At 49.1% G+C, this 18,742-nt stretch overlaps 1 protein-coding gene across 2 annotated transcripts in view; it reads left to right on the top strand.

Moving 5' to 3' along the window:
- Positions 1-602: 602 nt before the first annotated feature.
- The window catches only part of LOC147269843 (annexin A2-A-like), a 19,054-nt gene continuing 914 nt past the window's right edge, over positions 603-18,742 (top strand). Inside the window, exons 1-12 of one of the 2 annotated variants that reach the window (XM_086196093.1) lie at positions 603-852; positions 5,774-5,835; positions 7,510-7,603; positions 9,739-9,833; positions 9,932-10,045; positions 10,303-10,393; positions 10,559-10,638; positions 11,018-11,077; positions 11,163-11,256; positions 17,451-17,546; positions 17,833-17,891; positions 17,977-18,099. In XM_086196093.1, coding sequence (XP_086052219.1) covers positions 5,785-5,835; positions 7,510-7,603; positions 9,739-9,833; positions 9,932-10,045; positions 10,303-10,393; positions 10,559-10,638; positions 11,018-11,077; positions 11,163-11,256; positions 17,451-17,546; positions 17,833-17,891; positions 17,977-18,099 — 957 coding nt within the window. In that variant the 5' untranslated portion in view covers positions 603-852; positions 5,774-5,784. Of the gene's footprint in view, positions 853-1,199; positions 1,236-5,773; positions 5,836-7,509; positions 7,604-9,738; positions 9,834-9,931; positions 10,046-10,302; positions 10,394-10,558; positions 10,639-11,017; positions 11,078-11,162; positions 11,257-17,450; positions 17,547-17,832; positions 17,892-17,976; positions 18,100-18,742 lie in introns of those variants that run through there. The other variant, XM_086196104.1, reaches the window with a different exon arrangement.

Here is an 18,742-nt window from a genome sequence, read left to right as displayed (position 1 = left end):
GTGCGGTTGGCTGGCCCCCACCTGGAGGGCCCACCCACCGCTGATAATGTTTATGTGGTCTGACACAGATGATGTGGGCGGGGTCGGTGGGTTTTACGGTTCTGATCAAAGTCGAGCTGCAGGAATTTGAGCCTTAGGTGAGCTGGCACAAGGTCACTGACAGAGGTGGGCGTGGCTCCAGAGGTCTTGGTCACCAGTCTCAGAAGAGAAATCACAGAGGAAGCAACAGATGTTTTCCGACATGTTCTGCTAGAACTGTGGACCGGACCGATGACATCATGTTCACGTGTCACTTCTGTATTTCACACACATTTGAAACGACGCCCCTGCTGCGACCATCAGCTCCACATGTGACGTGTGACGTCTATGGATGTTTAGTTGGTCGAATGGTGGAGTTTGGTGTCTCTTCAAAGTCGTCAGGTTGTTCCCGACCCAACTCTACCAAACACCGGGGAAACCTGGCGGCTCAGAGCGGTTGCTATGGGCACTGACAGTCGTGTGTAACAACATTAGTTGAACACCCCCTCCCTCCCACACACACACACACACACGCATGCACACCTTCGGTGACACACCGGTGGACTGTGGCCGTCAGTGGGCGCGGCGGCCCGGACCCCGCTGAGGAATCCGCGTCCGTGGGCCGAGTCAGAGTGTTGAGCAGTGAGTCATGCAGGCGGTCAGATAGAGCAGAGGGGCGTGTGTGTGTGTGTGTGTGTGTGTGTGTGTGTGTGTGTGTGTGTGTTTGTGTGAGAGAGAGAGAGAGAGGGAGAGGACACTGGTATTTAAACACCACACCCGTCCCGTCCCGGACCGTCACGCCGCTGCTGCTGCTCCTCTGCCGGGTCTCTGAAGGTAAGAACCGGGGAAACTCCCTCCATCCCCCCCAGGAACACGCGAGGACCCCGAGCCTCAGCGGAGGGTCGCGTTAACACTCCAGATGTTGAAGTGCTGCTGCCTGGGCGCGGCTCGGTCCAGCTCGGCTCTCCAGAGGGTTCGTGTGGTTTACTGGGTCACAGACGATGGACCTACGCTCGCCACCTGGAAGTGAAGCGGCGAGGTTATGAGCCACCAAGACACTTGAATACTGGTTGTTCCTGATTGTTGGTTAACTGCTGCTAACTGAGGAAGTGTCTCCAGATGAGAAACCCTTGGAGACACTCCCAATTTCTGGGAACATCTCTTCCTGTCATCGACCCCAGAGACAGACAAGAGGACAGAGACTCTTTTCTCAGGGGGTGAGACGCAGGCTAGTTAGCTTAGCCCAGTGGCTGGTAGTGGGTGGGAAGTGCTAGCATCAGCTAGCTTAGGTCCAGGCTAGTTAGCTTAGCCCAATGGCTGATAGTGGGTAGGAAGTTTTAGCATCAGCCAGCTCAGGTCTAAGCTAGTTAGCTTAGCCTAATGTCTGGAAGTGGGTGGGAAGTGTTAGCATCAGCCAGCTCATGTCCAAGCTAGTTAGCTTAGCCCAATGGCTGGTAGTGGCTGGAAGTGTTAGCATCAGCTAGCTCAGGTCCAGGATGCTGGTGTGTCCAGCAGGAATCCTCCTCCTCCTCCTCCTCCTCCTCATCATCAGTAGCAGCAGTCGCTCTTCTAGTCCTCAACAATCGTTTGGTTCTGTTGACCCAAGTTCCAGTGGAGCTTTGGAGGTGCTGCGTCAAATCACTGCTCCCAGTCAGGAAAGTAGTTCCGGCTACGTGTCTGATTCTACCACTACAACGTCTCCTCATGTTAAGCTGGTATTCATCACCAAGGTTACACAACCCTCCTTCTATTAATGCAGGCAGAGACACAGCTACGCTAACACTTCCCACCCACTACCAGTCATTGTGCTAAGCTAACTAGCCTGGGCCTAAGCTCCCTGGAGGGGCTCTACTTCCTGTCTGTCTTTCCTAAAAGTGGGTGTGTACCTCAAACACAATTGGGGAATTGATTAATTAATAGACCATCTTGTTTTTTTACACAGGAGCTCTCAAGTAGACTTCTTGTTATCACTTCAGAAATACGTCAGCAGCCATATTGATATTTGGCATTGACACTGATCATGTGATCCCATCTGTCTGCCGTCATCTCCTGTCGCCGTACCTACAGGCCTCTGGACACATGATGTTAACGTGCATGTTTCCTGATTGGCTTGCTATTGGAGCTCTGGTATCAACATGCGTCTCCAGCAACCACACTGAGATCCTCCAGGACAGTGAAGGGCTCTGCTGCTGTTTGTAGCCGTTGCTAGGCGATGACACAACGACTCTCTCACACTTCCTGTGAACATTTTTCCAAGCTGGTCAAAGGTCATGGAAGCCCTCCTGTTCTAGTTAATGAATGAAAATATGATAACAGACTTTTTTGCAGTGGGATCTTTTCTCTTTATCAGTGGCGGACACACCCACTGGCGCGTCCCGCTCATTAAGTCCAACGCCTTGAACGCTGCATCCCGTTTGCTTGTCCACTTTTCGAAAATCTGAGAAGGAGCCAAGTGTGTCAGATGTAATCAATAATCCATATTTTTCAAAGTGAGTTCAAAGGATTTTTTGAGTTTTTGTAAAAAGAGTTCAGTTACGAATTGAGAACTCTGGAAAGTAGATATCTTCACATGAGCTCTGGTTGGAGGCCAACAGGAAGTGGTCACGGATGAGCTTCTCGTAGGCTCCTCTAGACTCTTGTTAGCAACCCAGGTTTTTAACAACCCTTTCACACTGCACCAAAAACGCAGGTCAACATGGGTTCTTCGGCACTCTGACAGGGTCGACTCGCATTTCGACCCGCGTCGACCAACTCGCCAAGCGACCCGGGTGTTTAGCGGCTCGGCTCGGCTGCAGTGTGACAAAGGCAACCCGCGTCCTCCCAGGTTTCAGGCGACCTTCCTGTCACATCCTGATTGTGTCTCTGTGCCGCCTGTCAGGCTTCACCTGCAGCTTCTTCAGCTCCCTTCCAGTCCAGCCAACAACTCTGCTGGAAGCTTTTCTTGTCCCTGTCCTGTTCAGCAGCATCCATGTTCCTGCTGCCTCGTTGTGCTGAAGCAGTTTTACTCTGCCAAGGAGGAACCTGATAAACTCCTCCTGTCACCATCTGTGTTTAACTGTAGTAGGAATGGCGTTGGTTCATTGGTGAAGCTACCGGACTGAGGACAGGAGAGGGAAGCCGGGGGGGGGGCAAAAACAACAACAATAGCAGAAAAACAAACAAACAAAAAAACAGTAACAACAACAACAACAGAGAGAGAAAAAAAGAAAAACATTGGTTACCATTGGTTTAATAGAATTTTAAAATAAATGTCTGAGTGTGTGATTATGGATCAGTTGTGCACCGCATGTATGTGTATGTGTGTGTGTGTGTGTATGCGTATGTATGTGTATGTGTATGTGTACATGTGTGTGTACATGTGTGTGTATGTGTGTGTATGTGTGTGTATGTGTATGTGTATGTGTATATGTGTGTGTACATGTGTGTGTACATGTGTGTGTATGTGTGTGTATGCGTATGTATGTGTATGTGTATGTGTATATGTGTGTGTACATGTGTGTACATGTGTGTGTATGTGTGTGTATGCGTATGTATGTGTATGTGTATGTGTATATGTGTGTGTATATGTGTGTATATGTGTATGTGTGTGTATGTGTGTGTGTATGTGTGTGTGTATGTGTGTATATGTGTGTATATGTGTGTATATGTGTGTGTATGTGTGTGTATGTGTGTATATGTGTATGTGTGTGTATGCGTATGTGTGTATGTGTATATGTGTGTATGTATGTGTGTATGTGTGTGTATGTGTGTATGTGTATATGTGTGTATGTATGTGTGTGTGTGTATGTGTGTGTGTATATGTGTGTGTGTGTGTGTGTGTATGTGTGTGTGTGTGTATATGTGTGTGTGTGTATGCGTGTGTGCTACGGTTTGTCTTGGATGCTGTGCGTAGCTGACTGTAGCTGATGTGGGGGACCAGGACATCACACCCCCAGTCCAGGATAGCAGGCAGGTCAGGACCAGGCCACCAGGGCACCCAGAAACCCCCAGAACACAGGGAGCCCCAGGCCAACACCACCCCCCCCCCCCCCCCCCCCCCAGGAAACAGCCACAGGCCCAACCCATGCCAGGACCAGCAGGAAAGCATAGGAGCAGCAACCCCCGCCCGGAAGCAACCCAAAGAGAGACGGAGCAGAGAGGACCCCGGGCCCACCGGGCCCACCGGGCCCACCGGGCACCCCCCCCCCCCCCACAGCACGAGCAGAGCCCAGGGGCATAGGGGCCCTCCGGCCAGAGCCCCCTAAGGGGCGCGCCAGCGGCGAGGCCGACAAAATCATCCCCTCATCATCCTCCATACAGGGGCTAAGTACTGCATGGATGCGGATACAGTCCAGGGCACCTCAGACCCAGTAAAACCGCCAGCAAGGGATCCACCGCACAACGGCAAGGCCCGCGACCAACCCCAGCCCAACCACCATGCTGGGAGGCAGACCACCCCTCCCAAGAGCACTGGTCAGGCCCCAGGCCCGCGTTGGTGCAGTTAGCAAAAGGGGCAGAAATGGACCCACTCCCCGCCCCAGCTGCCCCCCCCATCCCAACATGGGTGCAGGATGTGTGTTGTGTGTGGGAATGTAGATGTGAATGACTAGAATGTAGTACATCCTCATGCACTCCCTCAAGCCCTAAATGTCTACGATGTGATTAAAATTGGGGGGTCCAGCCCCTCATCAGCCCCTAGTGTCACATGAGATGTGATGGGACGGAGAGGCTGCTGGAAGCTTGAATGAGCCCTGATGCTGAGCAAACGCAGGTCCAAAAACCCACGTTGACACGCATTTCTTGTTGTGAAAAGACTCTCCACCACTCCACCATCCACCGGTCTGGTGTTTTCTGGTGGATCTCGTGTAGAACTGAACCTCCACCATCCACCGGTCTGGTGTTTACTGGTGGATCTGATGTAGAACTGAACCTCCACCATCCACCGGTCTGGTGTTTACTGGTGGATCTGATGTAGAACTGAACCTCCACCATCCACTGGTCTGGTGTTTACTGGTGGATCTGATGTAGAACTGAACCTCCAACATCCACCAGTCTGGTGTTTACTGGTGGATCTGATGTAGAACTGAACCTCCACCATCCACCGGTCTAGTGTTTACTGGTGGATCTGATGTAGAACTGAACATCCACCATCCACCGGTCTGGTGTTTACTGGTGGATCTGATGTAGAACCGAACCTCCACCATCCACCGGTCTAGTGTTTACTGGTGGATCTGATGTAGAACTGAACCTTCACCATCCACCAGTCTGGTGTTTACTGGTGGATCTGATGTAGAACTGAACCTCCACCATCCACCGGTCTGGTGTTTACTGGTGGATCTGATGTAGAACTGAACCTCCACCATCCACCGGTCTGGTGTTTACTGGTGGATCTGATGTAGAACTGAACCTCCACCATCCACCGGTCTGGTGTTTACTGGTGGATCTGATGTAGAACTGAACCTCCACCATCCACCGGTCTGGTGTTTACTGGTGGATCTGATGTGGAACTGAACCTCCACCTTCCACCGGTCTGGTGTTTACTGGTGGATCTGATGTGGAACTGAACCTGCTGATATTTTCAGCTGGGAACCTCACACCTGATGTCAGGTCTCTGACCTGGAGACCAGAACCAGATGTCCAAGTCTAATGTATTCACTGGTTTATGTCTTGATCCATTATTTTCTTAAAAGAAAAGTTCAGTTGTTTTGATGTTAACTCCATGAAAGTACACCGATGTTCCTGGTTGTCATAGTTACCTACACTGATCTCTCTGCAGGTGAACTCAACATGGCGCTGGTGTCGGAGTTTCTAGGCCAACTGACGCTGTCATATGGAGCGGTGAGTCTGATCACATCACACAGGAAATAGGAAGCGAAAAGAGATATTTCAATAAACGTAACAGATATTCAAGGTGAACGTGACACATTGCGGCCATTAGCTAACACCAGGCATCCATTGTCAACTGCACATCCTGTTTCAGGGATGTGGGGGGTGGGGCTTATCCCAGCTGTCATCAGGTGAGGGGCAGGGTCACCCTAGACAGGTCATCAGGCCCACACAGAGACAAACAATGTCATATGGGCAAGTATGAGTCTCCACTAACCTGACAAGCGTGTTTCTGGCATGTGGGAGGAAGCCAGAGAACCCACGCAGACATGGGGAGAACATTCTCCTCACAGAGAGGCCCAGGCTTGCTGGTGGAGTCGAAACCAGAACCTTCTGGTCGAGAGGCAACAGTGTGCCGCCCTGTTGGGGAACATTGAAAATGTCAAATCACATTAATCAATCAAATCTACACAAGTATTCGAATTTGCAATTCAGCGAGGTAATACAAGGTAGGAACAGGTCGAAACCTAGAAATGGTTTGAAGATGGATCAGGAAGTTAGACGGAGGAACTGTCAGCTGACCCGAACCACCAATCACGACAAATTCTGCCTGTCCGACCAATCAGAGAGCCAGTCAGCTGACGATTTTATACACAATTACTTTTGGTCATCATGGCAGAGCAAACATGGAAACCACATAGAACTAAACATCATCAGCAAAACACCAGACTCAACCATGAGAGATCGATCACTTCCTGTTTCCAATCAGGAGTCTTTGGATGATCAACCTCCGACTACGTGGTTCCGCTCTCTGCTGAGCCGCACCTCCTGGTCTAACCCTCGGGGAGAAACGATTAGAGCTCTCGTGTCTTCCTCACTCCTAATGTTGTCAGACCGAACCAATCAAACATGAGAGGTGAACTCGTCATTTCACCAAGGTTGTGTCCTTCCATCCTTCAATAAAATATCCAGTTTTACAGTCACTAATTTAACAATGTCTGTTTGCAGGAAAATGGGGCTGCACGGTGGTGCAGTGGTCAGCACTGTGGCCTCACAGCAAGAAGGTTCCGGGTTCGAGTCCCGGCTCGGGCACAGGATCTTTCTGTGTGTAGTTTGCATGTTCTCCCTGTTCCTGTGTGGGTTCTCTCTGTTACTCCAGCTTCCTCCACAGTCCAAAGACATCAATTTGGGGACGAGGCTGATTGATTCTCTAAATTGACCGTAGGTGTGAATGTGAGTGTGAATGGTTGTTCGTCTCTATGTGTCGGCCCTGTGATGGACTGGCGACCTGTCCAGGGTGAACCCCGCCTCTCGCCCGTTGACGCTGGGATAGGCTCCAGCCCCCCGCGACCCTTAATGTGTAGGAATAAGCGGAAGATGACGATGGATGGATCTTTGCAGGAAAATGTCTTTTTTGGCCGCAGTCATGACACGATGGACGCCATCATTGTGATTTCATGGTCTGAACACACGTAGCGCTAGTTTCAGTGGCCGGAGCTCATCTTGTGTCCAGGTCATGTTGAAAATGGGAACTCATTTCAGTTAGAGATATGTCCCTCGCTGATGCGTTCTAGAACATTGTAATAAAACAGTTGTTTGGTCCTCGGAGGCCACCATAGCGTCTCCTCACCATCGACCTAACCAGCGCTCAGTGAGGTCACGAGTCTTCCTCTCTGTCCTCCGCAGGAGGAGGAACCCACCTTCCCCACCGTGGTGCCGGTACGAGACTTTGACCCGGCTAAAGATGCTGCCCGCATTGAGACAGCCATCAAGACCAAAGGTGGGTGAGTCCAGCAACGCGTCAGCTCTGAGTCATGTGACCAGTGTTGCATCGTGACGGAAACATTCACGTGTGAAACTGAAGTGAAGCTTCAGGCGTCGTCTTGTTCTGGCAGATGTTCCTGTCATGGTGATGAATCAAACATTTACAATCAGTCTCGGTGTTTTGTAGCATAATAAGAAAGAAAACTTCTGCGAGTTTGACCTCTGACCTTGACATCCCTGTGACCTGGTGACAGAAATCGCTGTCAGAGGTGCTCGCCAGGAAAACACTTGTATCTGTCTGAGTCCTGAGGGCCCCTCCCACCATCCACCCACCGATGTGGAGTTATCAGTGCATGAATGGTGAGAACATTATCCTTAGACGTGACTGGTCAGTGGGCGGAGCTTGTGTGTGTGTTTTGACCTGTACCTTTGCTCCCTGCCTGCTCCTGAGCTGTTGAAGTCTGTGGCGTGTTACCATGGTGTTATATTCAGATGAGCCGTCAGGCAGCTTCGTAGTGCAGAAAACCCAGAGTGGAGCCTGCCGTTTTCGGGTTCATGGTACAAACCCCAGCAGCCAAGCCCCGGCCAAGCGGCAGCCAGGGAATCAAACCTACGAGCCAGGACGTGTGCGTTTGTGTGCAGAGAATTCCAGCAACTCTGACTCGCCTTCCTGTAATAAAGAGCAGGATGAAGCTTTCCTTCCTCGCGCCACTGTGCTTCCCAAGAGCTGGAACAAAGACACAGCTGCTGATCATCAGAGCTCAGCATTGCTGAATGTCTCGAACCTCGAAACTGTCGCTGACGCACCAAAGACTGAAAACGGGGGACGTTTGTTATGAGACTGACAGGCTGAAATGTATTCTTTTCTATTGAAGATGACTAGAAATCAGCAGGACCTGCAGCCTGGGTCTCATTTAGTGACAACACCAGCATGGAGGTTCAGTCACACTCAGGACCAACAAACCTTCCTCCTGAATGAAGACAAGGTTTCATCCTCTACAACTCTACAGTTTAATTTAGCAGACACTTTTGTCCAAAATGACGTACAACACAACCAAGAATGTAGACTGGAGGGAGGAACCTCAGTAAGAAGACAAGAGCTTCAAGTTTGATTACTGCAGGTGCTGCCACCTAGTGGCAGGAGAAGTGACAGGTTGTTTTCCATCGTCATCTTCCGCTTATTCCTACATTAAGGGTCACGGGGGGGGGGTGGAGCCTATCCCAGCATCTACGGGTGAGAGGCGGGGATCACCCTGGACAGGTCGCCAGTCCATCGCAGGGCCGACACACAGAGACGAACAACCATTCACACTCACATTCATACCTACGGTCAATTTAGAGAATCAATCAGCCTCGTCCCCAAATTGACGTCTTTGGAGGAAGCTGGAGTACCAGAGAGAACCCACGCCCAAGCCGGGACTCGAACCCGGAACCTTCTTGCTGTGAGGGCACAGTGCTAACCACTGCACCACCGTGCAGCCCAACAGGTTGTTTTGTTTTCTTAATATAATTTAACCTCAACCAGTAATTCACCATCAACAGTATCTTCAGTATCCACGATCGTCAGTGCTGAGTGTTCACTAAGAGCCGGTCTCAGACCTCCTGACTCGGTCCACCCTGAGGACCTGGAGGAGGAGGCTCAGGTTTGAGGGCTCGTGTTCCCTGAACAGCTGAGCCTTGAAACGGCTCTTAAAAGCAGGAAGGGGCTCTGAGGGTCGCATGGAGTTGGGAAGTTCATTCCACCATGAGGGAGCAACAGAGGAGAAGAGCTAGGCCAGAGATTTGTTGTGTCAGGTGGGGTCTGATCCTCCTGGTGTCATACAGGGGGTATCAACAAGACCGAGCAAGGAGGCCACATGAACCTTAAAGGTCAGCTGGTCATCAATCACGACACCCAGATTTCTGGAAGAGTTTGTTGGAACTTGTCGATTTGCTGCCAAACAATGGCCTGAGGACACTGTCAGCCAATCAGGAGATGTGGGCGGGGTTTAGGTGAGACCACTGTGAAACTGTTGGTTCAAAGCAAAAATGGTGGCTGCTGAAAGGGTTAGCATAGATGCTACTATGGCATCACCTGCGTCAGAGCCGGAGAGGATTTACTCTTTGGAAGAACAAAGAATGCCACTGATGACTTTGATCTGTTCCCTGCAGGAGTGGATGAACAAACCATCATCGACATCCTGACCAGACGCAGCTGCGAGCAGCGGAAGGACATCGCCTTTGAGTATGAACGACTCGCAAAGAAGGTAAATAATGTCAGAGAGCGAATAGCAGCGATAACTGTGATCCTCACTGTTTTAGTGGCCAAATGATTTCTGATCCCGATGGAGTTCATGTGTTACAGGATCTGGTCACAGCCCTGAAGGGGGCGCTGTCCGGCCCGCTGGAGGCGCTGATGCTGGGCCTGATGAAGAGTACCACCCAGTACGATGCCTCCGAACTCAAAGCCTCCATGAAGGTCAGAGTCCCGTTGCGCCTCTTACTGTGATGGTGACGTGGTCACGCTGAGCTCAGTTCCTCCAACAAGTACAAATGAATAAAAATGGATCCAAATATTTTCTTCTGGTGAGGTTTCCTGCTGAACAGCGTTCATCTGTTCATCCTTAAAGCTACTGATCAGAGTGCCACCTTCAGGACAAACACCTGTACTTGCCAAGTGACATCAAACTGATCACCTGGTTCCCTGATCAGAAGCTGTTGCTTCCTTGTGTGCAGGGCCTGGGAACTGACGAAGAGACGCTTATTGAGATCGTCTGCTCCAGGAACAGCGAGGAACTGTTGGAGATCAAGAAGGTTTACAAAGAGAGTATGTCTGCGTGTCGTCTTTAAACTGTAATGAAGCATCAGATTCTACTTTAACGGGGACAGGAACCCTAGTGGAACCTGGATGAAACTGCTAAAGATAAGAGGCTATGACAGGAAGGAACTGTCCGACCGGCAGGTTCATTGATCGTCTCTCTTGCGTCCGCAGTGTTTAAGAAGGAGCTGGAGAAAGACGTTGCGGGCGATACATCAGGAGACTTCGCAAAGTTGCTTCTGGCTCTAGTTCAGGTAGATCCAAGCGTTTATTGTGAAAGTCCCTCTCATCTTGACCCAGTCTGCCTATCATGGCTGCTGCCATGTTTCTGGAGAACTCTCCAGCTGGAATCTGCTGCAACCCTGAACGCAAACCAAAGGTCTGAGGCTTCATGAAGCTTCAGTTCCCGCACTTTTGACAGTTGCTCTTATTTCAGTTACCATTTTCTAAATAAACCTGTTTGGAATTTGCTCTGAGATTTTTACTAAAATTCTGGAAAACAAAGTTTAGTTGTCAAAAGTCATAGAAGAAAACTCAAATATTTGAATCATGTGGTTTTTTCATGGGGTGAATTGTTGAGACGTTAGACAAGATGAATTTCAGACAACAACACGATTCTTGTTTGACGGACAGACGAAGCGAGACGAACCCTCCAATGTGGTTGACTACCAGAGGATCGACGATGACGCCAGAGTGAGTCCATCTTCCTTCCCTGACTGTTAAATGATGTGAACCAGATCCACGAATCCCTCACTGACGACTCTCCCACCACCTTCAGTGTCTGTATGAAGCTGGTGTGAAGAAGAGGGGCACAGACGTGGCCACCTGGATCTCCATCATGACTCAGAGGAGCGTCCCCCACCTGCAGAGAGGTGAACTGCAACTGCATCCCACCTTAGTCCACACACACAGGAGGGAATGTAAAGACTCAGAGATGATGAGAGTTGATGATGAGAGCTGAAGATGAGAGGTGAAGATGAGAGGTGATGAGAGGTGAAGATGAGAGGTCATGATGAGAGGTGAAGATGAGAGCTGATGATGAGAGCTGATGATGAGAGCTGATGATGAGAGCTGAAGATGAGAGCTGATGATGAGAGCTGAAGATGAGAGCTGAAGATGAGAGCTGATGATGAGAGGTGAAGATGAGAGCTGAAGATGAGAGCTGAAGATGAGAGGTGATGATGAGAGCTGAAGATGAGAGGTGATGATGAGAGCTGAAGATGAGAGGTGATGATGAGAGGTGAAGATGAGAGCTGAACATGAGAGCTGAAGATGAGAGGTGATGATGAGAGCTGAAGATGAGAGGTGATGATGAGAGCTGATGATGAGAGGTGAAGATGAGAGCTGATGATGAGAGGTGAAGATGAGAGCTGAAGATGAGAGCTGATGATGAGAGGTGAAGATGAGAGGTGATGAGGTGAAGATGAGAGCTGAAGATGAGAGGTGATGATGAGAGCTGAAGATGAGAGGTGATGATGAGAGCTGAAGATGAGAGGTGAAGATGAGAGCTGATGATGAGAGGTGATGATGAGAGGTGAAGATGAGAGCTGATGATGAGAGGTGAAGATGAGAGGTGATGAGAGGTGAAGATGAGAGGTCATGATGAGAGGTGATGATGAGAGCTGATGATGAGAGCTGATGATGAGAGCTGATGATGAGAGGTGAAGATGAGAGGTGATGAGAGGTGAAGATGAGAGGTCATGATGAGAGGTGATGATGAGAGCTGATGATGAGAGGTGAAGATGAGAGCTGAAGATGAGAGCTGATGATGAGAGGTGAAGATGAGAGGTGATGAGAGGTGAAGATGAGAGGTCATGATGAGAGGTGAAGATGAGAGCTGATGATGAGAGCTGATGATGAGAGCTGATGATGAGAGCTGATGATGAGAGGTGAAGATGAGAGGTGATGAGAGGTGAAGATGAGAGGTCATGATGAGAGGTGATGATGAGAGCTGATGATGAGAGGTGAAGATGAGAGCTGAAGATGAGAGCTGATGATGAGAGGTGAAGATGAGAGGTGATGAGAGGTGAAGATGAGAGGTCATGATGAGAGGTGAAGATGAGAGCTGATGATGAGAGCTGATGATGAGAGCTGATGATGAGAGCTGAAGATGAGAGCTGATGATGAGAGCTGAAGATGAGAGCTGAAGATGAGAGCTGAAGATGATAGCTGAAGATGAGAGCTGAAGATGATAGCTGAAGATGAGAGGTGAAGATGAGAGCTGAAGATGAGAGGTGAAAATGAGAGCTGAAGATGAGAGGTGAAGATGAGAGCTGATGATGAGAGGTGAAGATGAGAGCTGAAGATGAGAGGTGAAGATGAGAGGTGAAGATGAGAGCTGAAGATGAGAGGTGAAGATGAGAGGTGAAGATGAGAGCTGATGATGAGAGGTGAAGATGAGAGGTGAAGATGAGAGCTGAAGATGAGAGGTGATGATGAGAGATGAAGATGAGAGCTGAAGATGAGAGCTGATGATGAGAGGTGAAGATGAGAGGTGATGAGAGGTGAAGATGAGAGGTCATGATGAGAGGTGAAGATGAGAGCTGATGATGAGAGCTGATGATGAGAGCTGATGATGAGAGCTGAAGATGAGAGCTGATGATGAGAGCTGAAGATGAGAGCTGAAGATGAGAGGTGATGATGAGAGCTGAAGATGAGAGGTGATGATGAGAGGTGATGATGAGAGGTGAAGATGAGAGCTGAAGATGAGAGGTGATGATGAGAGCTGATGATGAGAGCTGAAGATGAGAGGTGATGATGAGAGCTGATGATGAGAGGTGAAGATGAGAGCTGAAGATGAGAGCTGAAGATGAGAGGTGATGATGAGAGCTGAAGATGAGAGGTGATGATGAGAGCTGAAGATGAGAGGTGATGATGAGAGGTGAAGATGAGAGCTGAAGATGAGAGCTGAAGATGAGAGGTGATGATGAGAGCTGAAGATGAGAGGTGATGATGAGAGCTGATGATGAGAGGTGAAGATGAGAGCTGATGATGAGAGGTGAAGATGAGAGCTGATGATGAGAGGTGAAGATGAGAGGTGATGAGGTGAAGATGAGAGCTGAAGATGAGAGGTGATGATGAGAGCTGAAGATGAGAGGTGATGATGAGAGCTGAAGATGAGAGGTGATGATGAGAGGTGAAGATGAGAGGTGATGATGAGAGCTGAAGATGAGAGGTGATGATGAGAGCTGAAGATGAGAGGTGATGATGAGAGCTGAAGATGAGAGGTGAAGATGAGAGCTGATGATGAGAGGTGATGATGAGAGGTGAAGATGAGAGCTGATGATGAGAGGTGAAGATGAGAGGTGATGAGAGGTGAAGATGAGAGGTCATGATGAGAGGTGATGATGAGAGGTGATGATGAGAGCTGATGATGAGAGCTGATGATGAGAGCTGATGATGAGAGGTGAAGATGAGAGGTGATGAGAGGTGAAGATGAGAGGTCATGATGAGAGGTGATGATGAGAGCTGATGATGAGAGGTGAAGATGAGAGCTGAAGATGAGAGCTGATGATGAGAGGTGAAGATGAGAGGTGAAGATGAGAGCTGAAGATGAGAGGTGATGATGAGAGGTGAAGATGAGAGCTGAAGATGAGCGCTGATGATGAGAGGTGAAGATGAGAGGTGATGAGAGGTGAAGATGAGAGGTCATGATGAGAGGTGAAGATGAGAGCTGATGATGAGAGCTGATGATGAGAGCTGATGATGAGAGCTGAAGATGAGAGCTGATGATGAGAGCTGAAGATGAGAGCTGAAGATGAGAGGTGATGATGAGAGCTGAAGATGAGAGGTGATGATGAGAGGTGATGATGAGAGGTGAAGATGAGAGCTGAAGATGAGAGGTGATGATGAGAGCTGATGATGAGAGCTGAAGATGAGAGGTGATTATGAGAGCTGATGATGAGAGGTGAAGATGAGAGCTGAAGATGAGAGCTGAAGATGAGAGGTGATGATGAGAGCTGAAGATGAGAGGTGATGATGAGAGCTGAAGATGAGAGGTGATGATGAGAGGTGAAGATGAGAGCTGAACATGAGAGCTGAAGATGAGAGGTGATGATGAGAGCTGAAGATGAGAGGTGATGATGAGAGCTGATGATGAGAGGTGAAGATGAGAGCTGATGATGAGAGGTGAAGATGAGAGCTGAAGATGAGAGCTGATGATGAGAGGTGAAGATGAGAGGTGATGAGGTGAAGATGAGAGCTGAAGATGAGAGGTGATGATGAGAGCTGAAGATGAGAGGTGATGATGAGAGCTGAAGATGAGAGGTGAAGATGAGAGCTGATGATGAGAGGTGATGATGAGAGGTGAAGATGAGAGCTGATGATGAGAGGTGAAGATGAGAGGTGATGAGAGGTGAAGATGAGAGGTCATGATGAGAGGTGATGATGAGAGCTGATGATGAGAGCTGATGATGAGAGCTGATGATGAGAGGTGAAGATGAGAGGTGATGAGAGGTGAAGATGAGAGGTCATGATGAGAGGTGATGATGAGAGCTGATGATGAGAGGTGAAGATGAGAGCTGAAGATGAGAGCTGATGATGAGAGGTGAAGATGAGAGGTGATGAGAGGTGAAGATGAGAGGTCATGATGAGAGGTGAAGATGAGAGCTGATGATGAGAGCTGATGATGAGAGCTGAAGATGAGAGCTGATGATGAGAGCTGAAGATGAGAGCTGAAGATGAGAGCTGAAGATGAGAGGTGAAGATGAGAGCTGAAGATGAGAGGTGAAAATGAGAGCTGAAGATGAGAGGTGAAGATGAGAGCTGATGATGAGAGGTGAAGATGAGAGCTGAAGATGAGAGGTGAAGATGAGAGGTGAAGATGAGAGCTAATGATGAGAGCTGAAGATGAGAGCTGAAGATGAGAGGTGAAGATGAGAGCTGAAGATGAGAGGTGAAGATGAGAGGTGAAGATGAGAGCTGATGATGAGAGGTGAAGATGAGAGCTGAAGATGAGAGCTGAAGATGAGAGGTGATGATGAGAGGTGAAGATGAGAGGTGAAGATGAGAGCTGAAGATGAGAGCTGAAGATGAGAGGTGATGATGAGAGGTGATGATGAGAGCTGAAGATGAGAGGTGAAGATGAGAGCTGAAGATGATAGCTGAAGATGAGAGGTGAAGATGAGAGCTGAAGATGAGAGCTGAAGATGAGAGCTGAAGATGAGAGCTGATGATGAGAGGTGAAGATGAGAGCTGAAGATGAGAGGTGAAGATGAGAGGTGAAGATGAGAGGTGAAGATGAGAGCTGATGATGAGAGCTGAAGATGAGAGCTGAAGATGAGAGCTGAAGATGAGAGCTGAAGATGAGAGCTGATGATGAGAGCTGAAGATGAGAGCTGAAGATGAGAGGTGAAGATGAGAGCTAATGATGAGAGCTGATGAGAGCTGAAGATGAGAGGTGAAGATGAGAGGTGAAGATGAGAGGTGAAGATGAGAGGTGATGATGAGAGGTGAAGATGAGAGGTGATGAGAGGTGAAGATGAGAGGTGAAGATGAGAGGTGAAGATGAGAGCTGAAGATGAGAGCTGAAGATGAGAGGTGATGATGAGAGGTGAAGATGAGAGCTGAAGATGACAGGTGAAGATGAGAGGTGATGATGAGAGGTGAAGATGAGGGCTGATGATGAGAGGTGATGATGAGAGCTGAAGATGAGAGGTGATGATGAGAGGTGAAGATGAGAGGTGATGATGAGAGCTGAAGATGAGAGGTGAAGATGAGAGCTGATGATGAGAGGTGATGATGAGAGGTGATGAGAGGTGAAGATGAGAGGTGATGATGAGAGGTGATGATGAGAGCTGATGATGAGAGCTGATGATGAGAGGTGAAGATGAGAGGTGATGAGAGGTGAAGATGAGAGGTGAAGATGAGAGGTGATGATGAGAGGTGAAGATGAGAGCTGAAGATGAGAGGTGATGATGAGAGGTGAAGATGAGAGCTGAAGATGAGAGGTGAAGATGAGAGGTGAAGATGAGAGCTGAAGATGAGAGGTGAAGATGAGAGCTGAAGATGAGAGGTGATGATGAGAGGTGAAGATGAGAGCTGAAGATGAGAGGTGAAGATGAGAGGTGAAGATGAGGGCTGATGATGAGAGGTGATGATGAGAGGTGATGAGAGGTGAAGATGAGAGGTGAAGATGAGAGGTGATGATGAGAGGTGATGATGAGAGGTGAAGATGAGAGGTGATGAGAGGTGAAGATGAGAGGTGAAGATGAGAGGTGAAGATGAGAGGTGATGAGAGCTGATGATGAGAGGTGATGATGAGAGGTGATGAGAGGTGAAGATGAGAGGTGAAGATGAGAGGTGATGATGAGAGGTGATGATGAGAGGTGAAGATGAGAGGTGATGAGAGGTGAAGATGAGAGCTGAAGATGAGAGGTGAAGATGAGAGGTGAAGATGAGAGCTGAAGATGAGGGCTGATGATGAGAGGTGATGATGAGAGGTGATGAGAGGTGAAGATGAGAGGTGAAGATGAGAGGTGATGATGAGAGGTGATGATGAGAGGTGAAGATGAGAGGTGAAGATGAGAGGTGATGATGAGAGGTGATGATGAGAGGTGATGATGAGAGGTGAAGATGAGAGGTGAAGATGAGAGGTGATGATGAGAGGTGATGATGAGAGGTGAAGATGAGAGGTGAAGATGAGAGGTGATGATGAGAGGTGAAGATGAGAGGTGATGATGAGAGGTGAAGATGAGAGGTGAAGATGAGAGGTGAAGATGAGAGGTGATGAGAGCTGATGATGAGAGGTGATGATGAGAGGTGATGAGAGGTGAAGATGAGAGGTGAAGATGAGAGGTGATGATGAGAGGTGATGATGAGAGGTGAAGATGAGAGGTGAAGATGAGAGGTGATGAGAGCTGATGATCATCGGTGCTTCTCCAATAATCTTGAAGGTCTGAGATTAAACTCACTGAATAACAGAGGCTGTTGTAAGTGTGACCATCATGGTTCCTTGAGGGTCACTAAAGGTTCTCACGTGAGAAAAATTCAAACCTCCATGAGCTTCCATGGCAGCATTTAGAGGGGGCGGAGCCTCACTGCCTGTTTTGTCTTGCATGTGCGTCAGTGTTCGAGAGGTATAAGAGCTACAGTCCATACGACATGAAGGAGAGCATAAGGAAGGAGGTGAAGGGAGACCTGGAGAAGTCCTTCCTCACTTTGGGTATGTCCAACACACACACACACACACACACACACACACACACACACACACACACACACACACACACACACACACACACAGGAGCTTCATGGTGCATTCAGGCAGCTGTGAGTTGGTAATGTTCCAAATCAAGAGCCTCCACATGTTGAGGACACCCAGGCAATATGGCCACCTCCTACTTCTGCAGTCAGAACATCCCAGTTGCTCCTGAAGGCACCACGAGTCTCTGACAGCAAGGTGATGAAAACGCTGAGGAGGAACTGACGGCGCCCTTGTCTCTTCACAGTCGAGTGCTTTGAGAACAAGCAGCTGTACTTCGCCAGCAGACTCGATGAAGCCATGAAGGTAGTGCAGGTCAAGTGTGTCGTTCTCACCACGAGCATGTGTCTCCGGTGCTGCTATGTTGACCTCTGACCTTTCTGGAATGCAGGGTAAAGGTGCCAAGGAGAAGGTGGTGACCAGGGTCATGGTGTCCCGCTGCGAAGTCGATCTGATGAGGATCCGAGCCGAGTTCAAGAGGCATTACCGGCGCTCGCTGTACCAGACCATCACTGTAAGCGTGTGACCTTTTCTGTTTTAGCTCATAATTAATATAATATGATATATATGATATATGATATATATCATATATATATATAATATAATATGATATAATATAATATAGTGAGCTGCACGGTGGAGCAGTGGTCCTCACTGTGGCCCCCAGCAAGAAGGTTGTGGGTGGAGCAGTGGTCCTCACTGTGGCCCCCCAGCAAGAAGGTTGTGGGTGGAGCAGTGGTCCTCACTGTGGCCCCCCAGCAAGAAGGTTGTGGGTGGAGCAGTGGTCCTCACTGTGCCCCCATCAAGAAGGTTGTGGGTGGAGCAGTGGTCCTCACTGTGGCCCCCCATCAAGAAGGTTGTGGGTGGAGCAGTGGTCCTCCCTGTGGCCCCCATCAAGAAGGTTGTGGGTGGAGCCCCGGCTGCAGCACGGGGTCTTTCTGGGTGAGTCTCCATGTTCTCCCTGTTCCTGCTGGGTTCTCTCTGGTACTCCAGCTTCCTCCACAGTCCAAAGACATCAAGAGGGACCAGGTTAATCCAGACTCTAAATTGACCGTAGGCGTGGCTGGGAGAGCCAATGGTTGTCTGTCTCTATGTGTTGGCCCTGCCATGGACTGGTGACCTGTCCAGGGGGAAGGCTGCTGGGATAGGCTCCACCC

The sequence above is a fragment of the Aulostomus chinensis genome, chromosome 2 (assembly GCF_037954235.1).
Source record: "Aulostomus chinensis isolate RoL2024-O1b breed Wild chromosome 2, RoL_Achi_v1.0, whole genome shotgun sequence".
Taxonomy (NCBI): domain Eukaryota; kingdom Metazoa; phylum Chordata; class Actinopteri; order Syngnathiformes; family Aulostomidae; genus Aulostomus; species Aulostomus chinensis.
This window is presented reverse-complemented; position numbering and strand designations above follow the sequence as displayed.